At 41.7% G+C, this 18,710-nt stretch overlaps 1 protein-coding gene across 1 annotated transcript in view; it reads left to right on the top strand.

The window, feature by feature from the left end:
* The window catches only part of FGF9 (fibroblast growth factor 9), a 35,783-nt gene extending 17,452 nt beyond the window's left edge, over positions 1-18,331 (top strand). The window contains exon 3 of the mRNA XM_017653637.3: positions 14,131-18,331. Coding sequence (XP_017509126.1) covers positions 14,131-14,376 — 246 coding nt within the window. The 3' untranslated portion in view covers positions 14,377-18,331. The remainder of the gene's footprint in view (positions 1-14,130) is intronic.
* The last annotated feature ends 379 nt before the right edge of the window (positions 18,332-18,710 follow it).

Raw genomic sequence — 18,710 nt, 5'->3', positions numbered from 1 at the left:
TATTAGAGGAATGCACACATGTCTTCGGGGTTCAGAGGAGTGTTTATAAATAATTGCTTGGGGAAATTGGGTAGTAACATTTAAACTGGGTCTTGAGGGATCAATAGGGGTCTCAGAAAAGGAAGGGCAGAGAAGTTAAGGCACATAAGCTTTCAAACGTACAGCACATGCACACACACGGAAGTACATGGTTGGCTAGAGGATTAAAGTATTAGAGTATTAGTTTACATTTGCCACTTTTGTTCTTATCAAAGAGAAGACAAGTTAGGTTCAGATAGTTACTCTTAGGGACCTCATCTAAATTATCTCAGTATATCAGGATACCTTAAATTGTCAAGGATAATTGACTATAATAAATATCTCTTTAAAAAAGCGTCCCATGAAAAAATTAATCTCCTTCAAGAAGCTTGCATTTAATGAAAGATATTTGACCTTTACATTAAAAAAGGTAGCCCAACCACTGAGGGCGTACTGATGTAGGAAAGGAGAGCGTGGAATCTGTAAGAGTGATGGAAAAGCATGACACATGGGTTTCTGGTTTGTATCCCTTTTATAGCATTTACTTTATTCCTTCCGGAATTTTAATTCCTGTTGGTCTTTCCCACTGATTAACTTCTTAGGGGTCAGAGTGTCTATGTTTATAAACCTTCTGTTTCCTAAAGGCCCAGCAGTGCATGTTTTACGCAGGTGGCAATATGGCAACTGTTTGCTGACCCAGCCCCTCAGCCTACCACAACCCACTTCCATGCAGAGCCTTGAGTACTGGGTGTCAGACACAATAGCACTGCCTAGCATGTAGCTGCTGTCAGCCTACAGCACCCTGGGTGCCACAGGAGGTATGTCATTAACTGTTAACCTGAAAGTGACTGAGGTTCAGTGACTTGCTCAAAGGCCCGGAGCTCACAGGGCCAGAGTGAGGACTCCAGCTGAGTTCTTGCAGCTCTTAGACCGACTCTCTGGTGCCTGACCATCATCCTGACAGGTCCGCTTGTCAACCAGCTGTTTACTGGGGAGACTGGATCATCATGTTTCCAGAAACACGGGTGGGCCCTGGGTTATGTGAATCCATGTAATCAATAACCAAGGTGGGATGAATTTTAACTGTGGTTCCTGTGCACGTAAACAAAGTACATTTGTTGGGTCAGTTGTCTCTACTGGCTAGAGGTATGTGAGCCAAAGAAGATCCTTGAATAATTTCCATGGAGTTGGTAGAGGTGGGCAAGACTCTCTGGCTCCATCTCTCCCAGAATGAAGGAACGTTCTTTAGCATTTAAGTCAACCTCTTTAAGACAAACAGTAGTCTCTCTCAGATCTTTAGAACGTGATACAGATTTAAATTACTTTTATTATGTTATTTGAATATGTACAAGTATAAGCTCTTTAAATCTCTTTGGCAACTCCGATTCCAAACATGTTTATATTAAAATTCACAGTAAACTGTAAGACCAATAAGATCCAAATTGGCATGGTGGTTTTAATGTAGTGGAGGCATTTGCTGATGGAGACTAAGGTGCTGCCACACTGCCATGTGGCCTGACAACTGGGACACTCCCTGCTCGGTTTGATCTCAGCACACCTGTTCCTGTTCCTCGGAACACCTCAGGAAGACAGCGTTCCCCCAGTGTCTTCCTGTTGAATCACTGTTCTTCACTGATGTTCCAGGCATGCCTTTTTCTTTTCCTGTTAGCCCTGATGGCAAGTAGCATTGAAAGTAGTGCTTAGCAATGAAAGGAATTTTAAATACAGATATATTCCTGGGTGGCAGTGCATGCTTATAGCTGGGTCCAGAATAGCCTTAAAATGATTCCTTTAGTTCTTCCTGAAATGAAAAGACAAAGTGAAGAAGTTCTGGTAGAAAACGTGTACCCCCCCCAGATCAGGTCCTGTGTCTTCCAGGGATCTGTGGACACCAGTTTTGAAAACTTCCTAGTAGGTATGAAGTCCTCGGGAGGAGGGTCAGAGGTGCACTGGGGAGGCAGGTGCACCCCGGAAGTTTATTGGAGGCCTTCTTGTCCCTGGTAGGCATCCTGCAAGGGCAATTGTGAGCAACTTTTGAGCAAGCAGAATGAACGTATGTGTCTGTGGAACAAGATATCATGCCAAAGAGCAAGGCTCCACTCGACTTAGCAATATGTCATTGTGGTGTGTCATTTCAGATCACTTTGATGGTAGATGTTTGGGCATGTCCTGTACATAGACTCTCCAAAGAATGTAATTCATATACAGGAAATGAAAGGGTGATTTTGTTCAGTAATCTACTTGAGAGCAAGCATGGTCTGGAAATGGGCGGTTTGGGTAACAGAGCGTTGCCTAATATTGTGTCTGTACATTGCTGATTTTCAAAGGGTCAAGTAGTAATTCTTTGATGATAGAGAGGGCAGCACTTCAGAAGGGCATCTTCTAGTATATTATTTGATTTAGCTCACACAATGTCCTTGTTTTAGAGATGAGGAGAGTGAGAGTTAGTAGCTTAGTGGCTTACTCAAGATCACATAGATAGTAAGTGACAGATTATGATTTTAAAGAGGATGAATCAGTAAATCTTGTCTGCTACGTAGGCGTAGGAGTGGCCATCCATTTTTGTGAACAAAAAATATTTTTTTTACCAGAATTAACCACATATTAGAGTGAGATTTTAGTGTTTCCTTCAGAGATAGGATTTGGGAACTAATTTTCCTTTCTAGTAGCCAAGTTTCTATTGAGTAGCTCATTTGTTTCCTTAGCATCTATATTCTGGCCATTAGTCAGTGGAGAATCATCTTTTTAAAAATTACTGCTTATTTATTTCTGTTAAGTTTATGTTGCTTATCAGAGTAGCTACATTTACCAATTGTCTGAGGCATGTTTAAAACATCCGAAGTTACTGATGACCAAAGTCACAGGATGCAGGTCTGAAGACTTTTCAGGCTTCAGGAAGGAGGAACTAATAGCTTCATGACCGCTCTCCTCCCTTCTGGGACTAGAGGTGCCAGGAGGACAGGGCCAGGTGACACGCCTTCAGGAGCCGTCTTTCTGCTGGCTCAGAAGTCTGCACAATCTTCCCAGGACAGGGGCAGCTTCTACACATGACCCCAGCTCTTCTCTTCACACCCTTGGTTTTCCATGGGCTCCCTGCTGCACACTGCATTCCCTGAAGTCTCCGTGCCTCAGTCCCTGCCAGAGAAGCCTGATGAGGAAAACTTGAGAGAGTGGTGAGTCAGGCACTTAATGAAGCTGTTTTTCGGGGTGGAAGGTCAATGAGCACCTAGTCCTGCAGCGTCCCTATTAGAATTCCATTTCATAAAGGGCTAGCCCCATGAAGGCCGGGACTTGGTCACTTTTGTCTCCCACTGAACTGCCAGTACGTAAAACAGTGTCTTGCATGCATCTGGCACTAAATAAATATTGAACATGTGAATGTGTTGTCAGTGGGATCTCAAAGCACCGATTTTTTTTTCTGTGGTAAGAAAACCAGGCAGATGCTGGCGTATAAACATCTAACTGAGGAACAGGTCTTGGAGGTTTGAGGAGTTGACGGACAGACCACAGCGGTTACTGATCATTTTGAGTACAAGGCTCCCTTCTGATAAACATGTCAGGGAGCTCCATGTGATAGTGGCCTTGTGGCTTTTGATTTAAGTGACACATCTTGACAAAACTCCTGTGAATTCATTAACATTTGAAAATGAATTTGTCCAAGAGCAGTTCATGCGTACTTTTGAGAGGAGTGGGCCATCTGTGTGACAGTATTTCATTTGCATAGTTTGCTGACAGGGCTGACTCCTGGTGTCCTGGTCACACGGGACATCTCGCTAATTTGTAAGCAGCAGGGTGTGAGGACAATTCAGAAATAGCCTTAGGGACAAGACCGCTCAAGCTCACTAAGCCTCACTGCCTCCAGCCCCGGGCTGCTCCCACTCCTTACCACTTGCTGCCCTCTTGGGCTCCTAGGGTCCGCCTGCCCCCACCCTGTCCTTCTCACCTCTCACCTCCTTTTTCAGAACAGATGTTGATCACACAGAACCCTGAATAGCTCCTCATCCCGAGCCTGTTTCTTAGATGGGTTTGAGTTGCAGAGCTGCCTGCTGCCCTCAAGCGGCTGGGTGTCTGAGTGCCTGAACTAATGCTGCTGGCAGCCCACTTGGTCTCAATCACTTGCTCACTCAAACTCACACTCACCTCTTGCCTACTTTCACAGTCAACAAACATTACCCACATCACCTGGGCTCATGCACATCGGCTGTGTTGGTAGGTGCAGGAAATGCTCTCGATCTGCCTTATTTGATGACGGTTTCTGAGTTCGCTTACTTGCTAAAACTTGCTTGTAACCTGAAAATCTCTACTCATGGCACTGTTGCGGGGTCATTTGCAGACATGCGCAAAGAAGCAAAATGATTTGTCTCGTTGGCACGTGTTGACTGGGGTCCAATGAGGTGGCACTCTGCCATTGTATCAGCTGATACTGTGAATGGTTGTCCTTTTCGGGATCTACTTAGTGCCATGTGTTTCACATTTTTGTGTTTTCTGCTGGTTGTTTTGCTGTTTAAAATGCCCCCAAGCACAGTGCGGAAGTGCTGTCTAGTGTTCATAAGTGCAGGAAGGTTGTAATGTGTGTTATGGAGAAAATATGTGAGATAGATAAGCTTTGTGCAGGCATGAGTCATGGTGCTGTCAGCTGTGAGTTCACTGTCCACGAGTCAACAATATTAAACAGAAACACGTAAAACAAGGTTATGTATTGATGGTTTGACAAAAATGGTACAATTTGAGGCTCGCAGGAAACCTTCCCTGTGTTCCCTCAGGAGCAATGGTTCAGTATTCCCTAGTTCACTGTCCCTTGTGGCTTTTTAGAACAAAACTACCTTGAACGAGAGTGGACTGTGCATGCAAATGCAGATGGTACTTACTCCTGCCGGTGATCTTAAGAACTGATTCAAGAAGAACTTGCAACTTTGCTGGGGGAGTCAGATATAAAGCCAATAATTATGATTTGGTATGATAAATCTTGTATGGAATTATATAGAAAAAGAGCTTGTGGGAAGGAGCTCAACTCTAGGGGTAGAAGAGACTGTCAGGATTATTCACAGAAGCGATGGAGAAAAACAGTCAGGGTTCTCCAGAGAGAAAGAAGCTGCTGCGAAGGCATCTTTGCTCGGGGTTGGAAACGTGGTGGCTGCTGGATGTATCCCGGTTCTGTTATCTTTTCTTCCAACCCTCTGCTTACTCTGCCTCTGCTTCTCCCAGTGCCTGCCAGAGGCTGTACGGAGGACATTTGGATGGTCCTCCCCTGTCATTGTCATTAGCCATTCAGGGGATGGTGCTGCTCTGTGTCCTGGACTGGGAGGTGCCCTTGAGCCTCCCAAAGAAAGCTGCCCCACCAGAGCCAAGCTGCCCCTGGAGCAGCTGCAGCCCTGGCCCGGCTACCACATCCCTCCTGTGTCCCCCAGGGCAGAGACTAACCTGGACTTGTGCAAAGACATCATGTGTCAGTCTTTTGACGCAGTGCATCTCAGTAGTATCCTGACAGGCGGCCAAGAAGAAATGTGTGCATTCCTGATGCCCCTGCGGCAGAGGGCTTCCCCCAGGGATTAAAAGGTTGTGGCGTTAAGTGGGAGAGGACGTGCACAGAGCTGTCTTCCTTAGTCCTGTCTATAAATGCTTGAAATCCTACCCAAGTTGATCTCCTTTCTTAATCTTTGTGTTTGTTTGCTTTTTTGGTGGTGGTGTAATTCTTCATTGAACTCTCCACTGTGATTTGCTTTTCCTTTGAAATGAAGTGCCCAAAGCTCAGTGTAGTGTTTAAGCTCAAGGGCAGACTTGCCGGAGGTCATGCCAAAGACACCCCATCCTAGTGGAGCACAGTGTGAGGGGTGCTGTAGCTGGGCTGGTCTTTGCCTGTTCAGCTGCCATGTTGCCCTGCACGTTCTCCACTCTCAGCTCTGTATCTTTCTGTTCCCCTGGCCCCTTGCTTCCCTCCTTCTTCCTTCCTTTCATCCTCTCATCCATCTGTCTACCTGTCCATCCCTCCACTTTCCATATGAAGGGCTGTGTTTCAGATAGTTTCCTCTTGGTTGTGTTTAGTTGGCTTGTATTCTTCTTCCTTTCTCCTTCAAGTTGATTTTTCAGTTTGCTACATTTTGATGAAATATTCAAGCCTGTTCTTGTGTTCTGATTGGCTTGAACTTGGAGACGAAGCATGGAGTAGTGGAAACACAGGGCTGGAATCCCAGCTCTGCTGCTCACTAGCTGTGTGACCCTGGGCAGTCTGCTCAAGCTTGCTGAGCTGTAACTATGAACCAGGGCTAACAAGGGCCACATCATAGCTCTGCTGTGAGCGTTAGAGGAGAGGATGCCTGTAGCACAGCCAGCACAGGGCTTGACTCACAGTGGCTGCTTAGTACTGGCCCCTTAGCATTCTTCGGATTATATTCTTTATGGGTGAGTGAGCCGATGATGGACGTGCTGTCTGGGTGCAACCTCTGATGCTCCTTACCAGATGGGAGGTGCCTGCAAATTGCATTTCCCGAAAGCTTGAATATTGAAATAAGGATTTATGATATTATCTATGAAAATAGTTTCCTTCAGATCAAAATATGGCATCCTTCAAATTAAGCTTTCACATGTTAACCATAGCTTTATTTATCAAAATCAATTTTGTGTACTTTATTCTCACATGCAGCTCATTATTATTTTATCCACTTAAAGAAATGTCTTTTTTGGGGGACTTAATTTACTTGTGATTATTATCATTATTATTTCTTAATGTTTACATATTAGTGAACTCACTGGGCTGTCACAGCAGCCAAAACATCAACCATCAGAATTGGTATTTTGGGGCTAAGGCACTGTTTTAAAATAGGCTCATGTCGGCATATGGATATGGAATCTTGGAAGGATGGAATTATTAGCCGATGACGTCAGCCCATGAGCATTGGAAGCGGGCTGTTAGAATCTAGCCCAGAGGGGCCCCGGGAGAATTAGACCCAGTCACCGAAGTGTTGCAGAGGGTAGGCGCGGCCGCATGGCTCCCTGCCTGAGTGCCGGTCCGTTTGCCTCCCACACGTTGTGGAGTACGAGGAAGAGGTTGTGTCCAGGCAAATCCGGGCTGGCATCACAGCTGCAGGTAGGCAGTGCGGACCTGAGGATAGAGAGAGGGAAGGAGGGAGGATGCAGAGATGGGTCACCCCCCTTGCGATTTCACTGGGGTTCTCTTCTGTGCATGGTGGGTGCAGAGGGCCAAGAGGATTGGCTGGGGATGTTTGAATAACGCCGGAGCTCTGGTCTGGTTTCTCTTCCGGTTGCATTTTACTTGCCTCGTGCGCACGTTCTGCATCCCCCTGGGGGGGAGCACTCCACGGCTTTGCTAACTTTGTATTTTTTTTTAACAGGATTGGATTTTGCTTCCAAATAAGCTCTCTCAGGACAGCTCCTGATATAGGGCTTGTTGGCCAGGCACACATGCATTAATGAGCCATGTTTATGGAGGCCAGTGCTAGGGAGAGGACTTGGCACCCCTGGTGCCAAGCTGATGTCTTCTTCCCTGGCCTTTTTTCTTCCTTGAAGGAGCAGCCTCTCTCCCTCTGCTGCTGCCGGAAGCATTAGCTCCGGCTGCGTTTCTGCGCGCCGCCCCCACCCCTCTGTCGTCGGCGTTCTTGGCGTTTTCCAAATCCCCTGCGGTTCGTTGTAACATTTCCTGTTCAGTGTGTCCTTCCAGTGTCACTGTGGACCACTCTGTTTCCTTAGCCTGGGTCCCTCGAATCTGAGACCCAGAGACACCGTGGAAGTTTCTGAGTGCAGTGCGCTCATTTTACAGAGAACACCAAGGCCCCGCGCCGTCCCTCGCCCTGCCCAGTGACAGGCCGGGGTTTGCGCCTGGGGAGGTTGGCATTCCCTTACCCGAGGAAGGTCTGTGGCTCTTTCAGTGTTTCGAAAATGGTCTTTGGACTTATTCTCTCATTATATTTGTTAATCTTTTGGTTTCTCCGATTTTATTTTGAGAAACCAAGTCTTGAGGTTAACCTGCTTTGTCAATCAGAGAAGAGAAAAAATCTTAGGTTTTCCTTTTCAACTCTACCCCCTACAGTAGTGTATCAGTGACTATCATGGAGGTGGAGTAGTTGGCTTTATTTGAATTCAAACTTGAGAAGTTCAATATTCACATTAAGCAATATTTTTGCTTGTGCCAATGTCTTTGGATCTTTTATTTCCTTAATTTCACTGCTCAGCTTTTAGCTTTCCACGTTCCTTCCACTGTCTGTCTCTCTGATTCTTCGAGGCCATTCTACTCTCAGTTTTTACATAGGGCAATATTTAGCGTGAAGGCTTTTCAGCTCCTGCATATCTTTGGTGTGCCTTCTAAGAGGTCACTGAATGACATGCTACTCTTATCAGATAATCGTCTTTGATAAGAAATGTTACATGTGATTTCTTTTTAACTTTGGTGTTCTAAGAACCCAAAAGAAATTTCATGAATTTTCCTTGCAGGGTTCTTGGTGGAAAAATTAAATGTGTGTTGTCTGCACATTGGCACAAGCAAAACTATTGCTTAATGTGAATATTGAACTTCTCAAGTTTGAATTCTGTAATACCCTGAGCAAAATGCCTTGAATGTTTATGAGCTAATATGATTTGCTAAGCGAATGTCCATGTCTGTAGGCGGCTTCTAAGCAAGGCCCTTAAATTGTCTAGCCCGTCCTGTGGCACATTTGGCAGGTTCTGTCCTTGGCAGCGCAGCTCAAGGTTGGCGAGTGCATAGATGCCTGTGCGTGCCCCAGATTCACGCCGGGCCCTAAGTAAGCGGCTCCTGGAGACAAGATGTTTTCTGTTTGTTTGTTGTGTTTTGTTCAGCTTTTTGGTGGGAATGGACTGGAGAGAATGTAAGAGCTCTTAATTTTCTATAAATTTTGATGAGGAAAAGTGGTAAAAATTGCCACCCTGCTTGCTTCATTTTGCTCACACTGAACAGACACAGCTGATTCCTGTTGTTCCCACCATTCCAGTGGGAGTTTTGATGGCCAGGATCATGGATATAAAAGCAAACCCATTTGTAATAGTGGGGATTTTAAAGAGGTTTTGAAAAATGGGGCTTAAGGTGAGCCATACTGAGGTACGGCAGGGCGGTGGGTGTTGGAGCTTTAATGAAATAGGGTAGCACCCTCCTGCCTGCTCCCTCTGCTTGTTGCTTTCTGTTTGGGGACTTCTCCCAGGAGAGAAGAGTTAAAAGACCTGGCTTCTTATTAATGGTCCTTTAGTCATTATATTTAATCACCCTGATCCTTGCAAGAACTCCCATTAAGACTTTACTGCTGGGTTATTAATGAGAAAGAGTACATCTGTATGAGTAATTGTGGCTAAAGGAGGTTTAAATACCATGACTGTCATAAATGGTAGATAAGAGAACAAGTGATCACATCACATCATTAACTCATAAAATGTTTGGGAACTCCACCGTCAAGTCAGTTTCTGTGGAGTCACCGACCTTGGATGTACATGGTATGGTAGGTTCATGCAGGTAGCTTAAGTGACCCACACTGAGTTGAATAAATGCAACTGTTTGGATAGTGGGGTGAAAGCTACATCAGACATACTTACATATATTTATAAATATGGAAATCATGTTTTAAAATAGAAACTTGATATAAGTCTGTATGTTTTCAGCGAGACCTGTTGAGTCTCAGATTTTGAAAAATTCTTATTTTAGTTTTTAAATGGTTATAGATACGAACTGGGCATAAGAATGCCCACGTGGATTACACATTTTCCAGTTGTCTAATATTTTAAATTAGTGTCTCTGTGAGTTTATGTCTTGTAACATTCCTAAACATTCTCTGGGGTATACTATAATTTTCACATTATTATCTCATACTTTAGTTTTAATAGGACTGGTAAAAGTATTGAAGTTTTAATTTCAGTTTTTCCCACTGCTCACGATTTGATGATATAAAATGCAAAGAGGTTTCCATAGTTGCTAACATTCCCCAGATTTTGTTCCGAAGCATGAGCTTTAGTAGAGTTTTGAATTAAATCCACATTCTCCACCCAAGCCTAGTGATATAATCCAACAGTTCAAAGATAGGTATGCCATAAACAGCTATAGTTAAATAATCTAAAAAGAAAAATTAAAACATGGAAATACAATAAAACAAGAATTGATCACTTTATAGTGGAATACTCTATAAACTGTCTGCATTGGAAACATGTGGTGAGTTTTAAAACATCTGAGTTCTATAATTCTAAAGTGTATAGTTTATTTGAAGGCAGAATTTTTTTTCTCTGCATATATATATATATATATATATATATATGTATATAGACACACACATATACATAAGAATACAGGTTAATATATGTTTGCTGACCCAATTTGCATTCATTTACTTAACTTTAATTTAGAAAAATCAATTTGGAGTACAAATATATAACATAAACATATGCACCTTAACAAAAGTTTATCACTAAGTACCGAAGTGTGATCATGAAGAGATTAATTCTGTTAATCTTGCTACTTTATCTCTTTAAAACAAGAAGTCACATGTTATTTTAATATAATATTCCAAATAAGAGGAAGAAATTATTTAAAAGCATATAGACTGTGTAGAAATTTAAGTTCTTTAATTTTTCATGATAATTTAAATTTTTAGAGCACTTAAGCTTATCTGAGTGGCATTATACCAATTGTATAATAATTCCAGGAGCTGAAATGTACCACTAGATTTGCAATGTAATAAATACACAATCTCATTTAACTTGTGAACTGAAGTTGTTTAGCCCTTCCTGTATGAGATGATTGAACTCTTAACCACCACAAAAAATGCTGGCTATAGACTATACTGTTTTAAGTGGAATAATTCACTTTATTTTCTGGGTTGCCTAGAAAGTTATACTATGTGTGTATAAACAATGCTATACTAGCCTGCTAAGGGAAATAGAGCAGGGTTTACTGCACAATGAAAAGGCCAGTTCAATTTCTGAGCTTATTCAACCTTTTAAAAAAAATTAAAATATATATATATATATACTTACCAAACCCCAAAACATGTAAAATGAGAATCTTTTCTTAAATACTGAAAATAAATGTGTTCCACTGTTAGCTTATGATATCCTCACCACTGGAAACTTTTGTTTGTAATCTCTGTTTTCTTTTCATGTCCACCCATTCCTTCTGCGAAATGAATAGTGTTTGTAAAAGCTACATTTTGAGGTAAAGAGAAAAGGGAGCACATATGGGTCTTAGAATAAGAGTAACTGCACTTAATTCCTGGGCTTAGTCTGTGAACCCCAGCATTTCCCTGCATGGTCCTCCCCAATGGGTGGCCCTTCGGGAACAGCATCAGAAGTGTCCCCAGTCGAGGAGAGAGGGTCAGCAGGAGTCACACCGGCTCAGGGCAAAGGAAAGCGATGGAAGGGGCTGTGTGGGGAGTGCGGGGTCCCTGCGAGGCCTCCTGGGGCATCTGGCTCAGCTGGCTTCTTTACCGGTAATTACAAGATCCTGTGGCACAGACCTGTGGCAGTCCTTTCACATGTGGGCATCATCCATGTAACAAGGAAAGTCATACTCGCTGTTTCCTAAGGTTTATTCCTCTAAGAGGTTCTGATGTGAACCTGTCAGCAACTACCACCACATATGGAGGGCTTTCTCTGTTCTCTGACTGCACATTGGTCCTAGCCCTGTCTCCAGGTACTTAGTACGGTGCCGCAAAGGCAGCTGAGGCGGCTGAGCTGGGCAGGTGGTAGGTCGGTAGTTGGAAGGCCCTATGGCTAGTGAGGGGGGAGGTCTCTGGCCTCCAAGGCAGGCTCATCACCATTGTGCAAACCAGTTATTTTCTGCTAAGGGGAATGATAAGTATACGCAGCAAATAGAAATTAGTGCATAACTCATGGTTCTGAAAGGAGGAAGAAGTGTTCTATGTTTTAAGCAAAGTGTCTGTCACGTAGTGTGATTTCTTGTCAAGAAAAAGAAGGCTTAACTTGAATTAAATTTTCACATCCTTTGTAGAACCAAAGGTTCAGTATACAATTCCATACTTTGGTCCTGGTCCATTTTATTAAGAAAAAAAAGAAGAACATAATTTGTTTAGAAAATTTACTTGATCAGAGCAAACCCAAACCGGATGTCTTTGCCAGGAATAACCTTCTCTGTGAGGAGAATATTTGTTATACAGATGGGAGTAAAGACTAAAATAGCTGTTAATGTCTCTAACACACTATTTTTATTTTGTCAGTTTTAATGGAGATGAAAGAGAAATCACGTTCAGCCTCATCTGCCAGCGCAGTGGGGATGCGGGGCTGTTCCCGCAGAAGAATGCGTCTCTGGGTGTGCACACCCCTCCTCCTGCAGGGTAGCGCTCCCCCCAGCACCCCAAATGGGAATTGTCCAGTTGATGGGGGGGCCACAGATACTCCTTGCACCCTGCATTTCATCTTGTCCCTATAAAACCAGCATCATCAGTCCAGTTTTCCCATCATTTCTCCTTACCAGATGCATTTTTTTCTTTTTTCTTTCCCCTTTGTTTCAACTCACTTAGCCAAAACTTGTCCAAGGAGATAATATTTTGTTACAGACCCACTCAGTGCTTTTTGATCACCTGGAACAGTGCCTATGAGGTGCAGGCGCCTCTGTGGATCTTAAGCCTTTGGTTAACTAAAGAAGAGGCAAGAGGCGTAGAGAAGCTGGCCATACATTGTGCGCTTGATTTTGTCAAATTCTCTCCCTTTTTCCCTCCATTTGCTTTCCTGACTTAACTCCACAGCAGCTGGGGATGATGATTCTTCTCAGCTGATAGCTATGAACTCCGTGTACTAAACTGTGTTCTCAGATGTGTGCCTGTGAAAAGGACTCCTATATTTTGGTGATGTCTTCCTGTGCATCCTCTGGGTCTAAATGACAGAAATGGAGGAACATCTTATCTGCTCTGCTGTTTTAACTGTGTGTGTGGACATGTATTTTTTTAAATTACTTATGTTAGGTAGAGGTGGGGAAGAGCAAGGGGATACTTTAAAAAGTCATTTTAGCATTTATTTTTAAAAATTACCATTGAGGAGGGTACTGATTTTAAAAGTTTCAGTTTAGTGGTGAGAAGAGCAAAGAGGCCATTCAATCCCATTGCTTTGCTTCCCCAGGGGCCAGCTCAGAGGCACGTGTTTGTTTGGGGATGTGAAGTGTACTTTGTTCCCCGTCATTACCGACTGCCCGTGAGACATGAAGCATATGAGCCCCAGGTTGTGGGATTACATGGGGCCCACCCTGTCATCAAGCTCAGATGTAGGGAGATTGCAATACATTCATGAAAATATAGAACCTTTTTGCTTTGGGAATATGGGAATAAGTACAGTTTTTTCTCTCGGTAGTCATATGCCTGTGAATGTGGCTTTTTAAGTTGAGGTGTTCATCTATCTAAGCTCAAGGTAATAGGAAGGATAGAATATTTGTTTTTACTTCTTTGTACTCAGGAAGACTCAGTCATGACAGAAAGCAGAATATTTAAAAATGTGGATCAGTTATCTGCATCAGAATTTGCCCAGGGTCTGTTAAAAATGAATATTTGCAGACTTTCTGGATCAGAATTTTCAAAGGATTGAGGACTGGAAATCCACATGTTAAAAAAAGCATCCCAGGTGATTCTTCTGTACAATGAAGCTTGAAAAGCTCTTCTACAAAGTAATAAATAAACTCTACTGCTTCGAAGGGAAGACAAAATCTGACATTGCTGGTAATGTTGCTAATGTTGGTCTACATAGCAGGTGCTTTATAAAAACTATAGTAAAGATGAAGCCGTTATGGGAACGTTTGGTTTCAGCTAAGGCTGTCCCTTCCAGGATGGTCAGTGTCCTAACTGCTGTAGTGAAAATGAGAAAAAGAAATTGCATTAGTTGTCCTTTGCCTGTTTGACTCATTCAAATACTGGCCTGAGGAAAAGTCTAACTAGAAAACATTTGGAATCTTTTGTGCTGTAGTCATTATGAATACAAAATTAGAATATAGTTAAACTTATAGAGTTAAGGATTTTTGTGCAAAATGTGTTAAAATGGTTAAAATGGATTAAAATCAGCATCTTCTCATCAGAATTATATTGTGTGTAGTAATTGAATATTGCTTTAAATGCAAAAAGATGCTAATTTTGTGAAATACTTATTTGCTTTTTTTTCAAACAGGAAAAGCTAACCCAAGAATGCGTATTCAGAGAACAGTTTGAAGAAAACTGGTATAATACATATTCTTCGAATCTGTATAAACACGTGGACACTGGAAGGCGATACTATGTCGCGTTAAATAAAGACGGGACCCCGAGAGAAGGAGCGAGGACTAAACGGCACCAGAAATTCACACATTTTTTACCTAGACCAGTGGACCCCGACAAAGTACCTGAACTATATAAGGATATTCTAAGCCAAAGTTGACAAAGACGATTTCTTCACTTGAGCCCTTAAAAAAGTAACCACTATAAAGGTTTCATGCAGTGGGTTCTTACTGATTCGCTGTGTCGTCACATCAGCCGCGCTGTTGCCAAACTTTGTCGCATGCATAATGTACGGTGGAGGCTTGGATGGGAGACATGCTGGTTTTACTCTGCATTTCAGGGCTTGTCCTCTGGGAGGACAGCCTGTGCCCACTCGCTTGATTTCCTGTGAGAAGAGGAGAGGGTGACTGCGAGCGGGGGTGTGTGTGTCTGAGCAGGGAACTGAGGGAAGCAGAAGCAGCTAGGACAGCGGCCCGATGCATGCTGGGAACTGGACTCGCTTTCACATTTCATCAGTTGTACTTCATCCTGTATCAGCACAGCTGCCATACTTCGACTCATCTGGATTTTGGCTAGTGGCCTGCGCAAGGGTACGCTCCGTTTTCAAAGGCATGGAGGGTGCAGTCTTACTTAAAAGACTCTTTCAGTTAATGCTCACTGGGGTCAGCCTAGTGAATTTAAAGCAAAGACCTCTTAGTAAAAAAAAAAAAAGTTAAATTTATTTATAGAAATTCCAAAGGCAACATTTTATTTATTTTATATATTTATTTATTATATAGAGTTTATTTTTAATGAAATATGTACAGGCCAGATAGGCATTTTGGAAGCTTTAGGCTCTGTAAGCATTAAATGGCAACGTCTGCTACGAACCTGTGGTAAATTCATGCAAGTAAATATAATGGTGTATGGATAGGAGAAATTCTAATGACCCTAATGTACTAAAGGTGACAATCTCTTTTGTGCCCGTATTATTGTAAACTTATGCACATCATTCATGACACTGAGTATTCACTCTTCAGACTGCTTGTTTCATAGCTTATCCCAGAGGATTAAAGATAAACTGGGTCTCAAACTTTTATTCTGTGTCTGTAATATTTCCTCTCTCCTAAGTGACTTAGTCCATCATTGTAACTTCATGGTTGGAAAACACAAGGGTTGGTATATATCCTACTTGTTTAAATCTATTGCAGAATATACCAAAGCTGAACAGTAACTATGCTTTTATTTTAGCCCGCCTCCAGAACAACAGGACTAACTTCAAACACCGTACTGACTTAGAATTCTCAAAAAGGAAAAAAAAACCACAACCTGTGTAGTACAGATTTTTTCTTTTTTAAGGGACAAGAATCAGATGAACAGGCTCATTCTTATAAACTTTTTATTTGTGCCCTTGGCTACCAAAAATGAAATGATGCAAGTACCATAGGGGCCATTGTAACATCTTTTATTGAAAATTGCCTTTGTTGTGAACTGTCATAACACACGGTAATAGCACTCTTCAAGCGAAACTTGCAAAATAAAACTAATAAATCTTCATCAATAATGACAATGAGGGGAAAAGTATTATACTTATTGACTGTGTTTTATTTTTAAAAATGGTCTTCACAAGCACTCAGTTTTTTTAGAGGGGAGGTTACTGTATAGAATATCTTTTACAAGGCTTTTATAACATTTTATGCTAAAAAGCATAAGAATATATAAAGAATACATTTCTTTAGTAGCAATAATTTTGGAACTTGCTTTTGGGCAAGGGAGACTATTTCTTACTATGTACTGAGAAGGAAAGAGCCAAATTCTTAAAGCAAGATATAAGAAAGAGGAATTTATAACAAATTCTCATACGACATATAACACCTTCTAGCCAGTTATGTTGGGAAATTGAAAGTGACAGTTAAAAAATGTGTGGGGATTTATGTAACTATTTTAAAATTTAATATTCCAACTTTGTTTTGCTCTGATGCACATTCTCTATGAAAAATAGAAGTATGTCACTGGTGAGTTAAAGCTGTTTTGAAGTAGAAGCACATGACTTATTGCCATAAGTGCATGTGGTCCTTCTAATGGTGCAAGTTGAAATACATAGCAGAGCCGTCCTGCTGATGTGCATTAAGGAAAAACTAAGTCTAACATTTGGAATTAAGAAATATTTTGGGGGGAGGGACAGAAGCAATGTCAAATAGTTGATTTACGATAAAGATCAGAATATCCCGTTCATTTCTTTTCTATTCTTTTTTTTTTTACCTTCTAAATAGAAACTGCATTTAATTCTAAGATTAGTATTCTTATTTATTATTTAACCTTTTGCTGCTGCTAAAATGTGCACATATTCAGGCTTTAGTTTTCCCAAAAGGCGTTTCATATTTTTGGCTGAAAAACATCACGCATCTGACCACAGGGAAGAATCAAGTTTTTAGGATGTAGGTAAAATATTTAGCACTGAAGAAATTGATTTTAGAAGATAGCCAAAAGTAATCTTAAAGTAGCATGAGATGCTAGATAATCAAGCCTAAAAGAAAGAAACACTTTGTGAAAAAGACTAAAATCTCTGTGCATTCCTAGAAATGCTACTTTAATATCTACTTTTGGAGTTATTTTGTTTTGGTACTTTTTAAAAAAGACAAACAAAATGTTATATGCTTTTGGCAATACATAAACTGTAATGGTCTGTAAATAAATATTGACTTATGCAATTTATGTAAATAAGTGTTCTGGGAGAGAAGATGGCTCAGGGTTTTGTCGCGGACATCGTCCTGTTGGGCAGTAGAGTGAGTCATCCCCAGTTCGCGGGTTTGTGTCGGTTCTTGTAGTAAGAGACCCAAAGCCTGTTGGCTGGCAGCCCAGAGCCTCTGTGGAATGGGTGGTTCCAGTTTTTCACAAACAGATGCTCAAACAGCCAAACCACTATCTTACTGGTGCCAACACTTGCACCTTGGTCAAAGACTTCATGGGTATGGACTGAACCACCCTCCCATCTGTCATGTGAATGTCCCCAGGCACTGTGAAGGACATGCCAGGTCAGTGGTGGGGAATCTGTCCCTGCCATGTCCTGTTTTGTAGATAAATGAATGGCTTCAGTTCATGGTGTTTTCATTCTTTTTCATCTCATTGACACTACAACATTGTGTTATTTACTGGATAATCTGTAATTGTATGTAAATACATACAAGATTATGTAATTTGTGTTAATATGTAATTACAGACTTTTGAAAACTGGTTTTTACTTGATGTCCATTTTGGAGCTGCTTCAGATTATGTGCCTACACGAACCAATGGAATTTTAAAAACATGCTGCCCTTGCTCTTACAGCTTCTGCGTGTGTATTGAGAAGATGGCGAGGGGGCTTGGGGGATGCAGGGATGGACAAACATATTCAGATGTCTCCTCTTTTCTGTAAGTATTAGATGAAGAAGCAAGTAATCTTCTGGGATAAAGACTTAAGAACTTGGAGCAAGCAAAACGCAGTGTGTGTGCACATTTACGTGGATGGCTGGATGGACAAAGGCATATCATTTGAGGTCAAATTATTGCTTGCTGCATCATTTGACCTTGAAATGTGCCAAATTTAGATCTGTTTGTCATCATTTGCACGAAAGAGCAATGAAATGGTGGGGGTGGGGGAATATGCCAGATGGATTCAAAAGCCTTGTTAGCCACCAAGCACCTCTGAAGTGTCCTTGTGTGTATGTGTGTTATACATGCCGTATAATACCAGTGGATGTCCATAGACATTTTAAAATTGGTATTTCATTGTTAAAAGTGGAATGGGGAGAAATTAAAGGAAGAAACAGTTTATAGCCCAAAGTTCCGGGATTCAGGTTGGAGGCATGTCACCTGGCTGTGACAGGTTCGGTTACAGAGGTGTGAACTCTTCAGTGGGATTTCTGCTTCGTGCTTGCAGTGTGCCTTGATGGCTGCCTTCTCTTAAGTCTTCAGAAGAATTTTTCCCCGTTTTTATCAAGATATAATTGGCATTTGTCACTGTGTGCGTTGAAGGTCCACAGCAGAAGGATTTTACTTACATGTATTGTGAAATGATTTCCATGATAAGTTTAGTTAACATCCATTATCTAGAACAATTGTTGATATAACCTTTTCTTCACCAGGGAGAAACATGCAGAAATAAGAAATAACCCCTTTTATTATTTTCTTTGGAAATAAAGTGAAAACAAGCATTAATGTGCATCCTTCTTGCTTCTATGCCAGCATAGTCATCAGTTGAATGACATCTTGCCCTAAGTGTGGACAATTATTGTGATGGCCACCAGGCCTGTAAAACAAAACTCCAAATAAAGGCCTCCTTGCTATTTTGGTTACTGGTAAAAGCGAAAATTCTTATTTAGAATTTTTATTATTCTCCAACCATATTCCAGCTTTTATCTTGGAAAAAAAGATTTTAAACTTCATTTAAAGAATTTGTAGGCATCCCAAGTATCTCAGTAGCCCTTGTGACTGGCTCTTGCTTTTCCCCTGTTCCCTTCTGATGGTCCTTTTAAT

This window comes from Manis javanica, chromosome 1, assembly GCF_040802235.1.
Source record: "Manis javanica isolate MJ-LG chromosome 1, MJ_LKY, whole genome shotgun sequence".
NCBI lineage: Eukaryota > Metazoa > Chordata > Mammalia > Pholidota > Manidae > Manis > Manis javanica.
The sequence above is the reverse complement of the archived record's forward strand: the minus strand, read 5'-3'. Positions and strand labels throughout refer to the sequence as shown.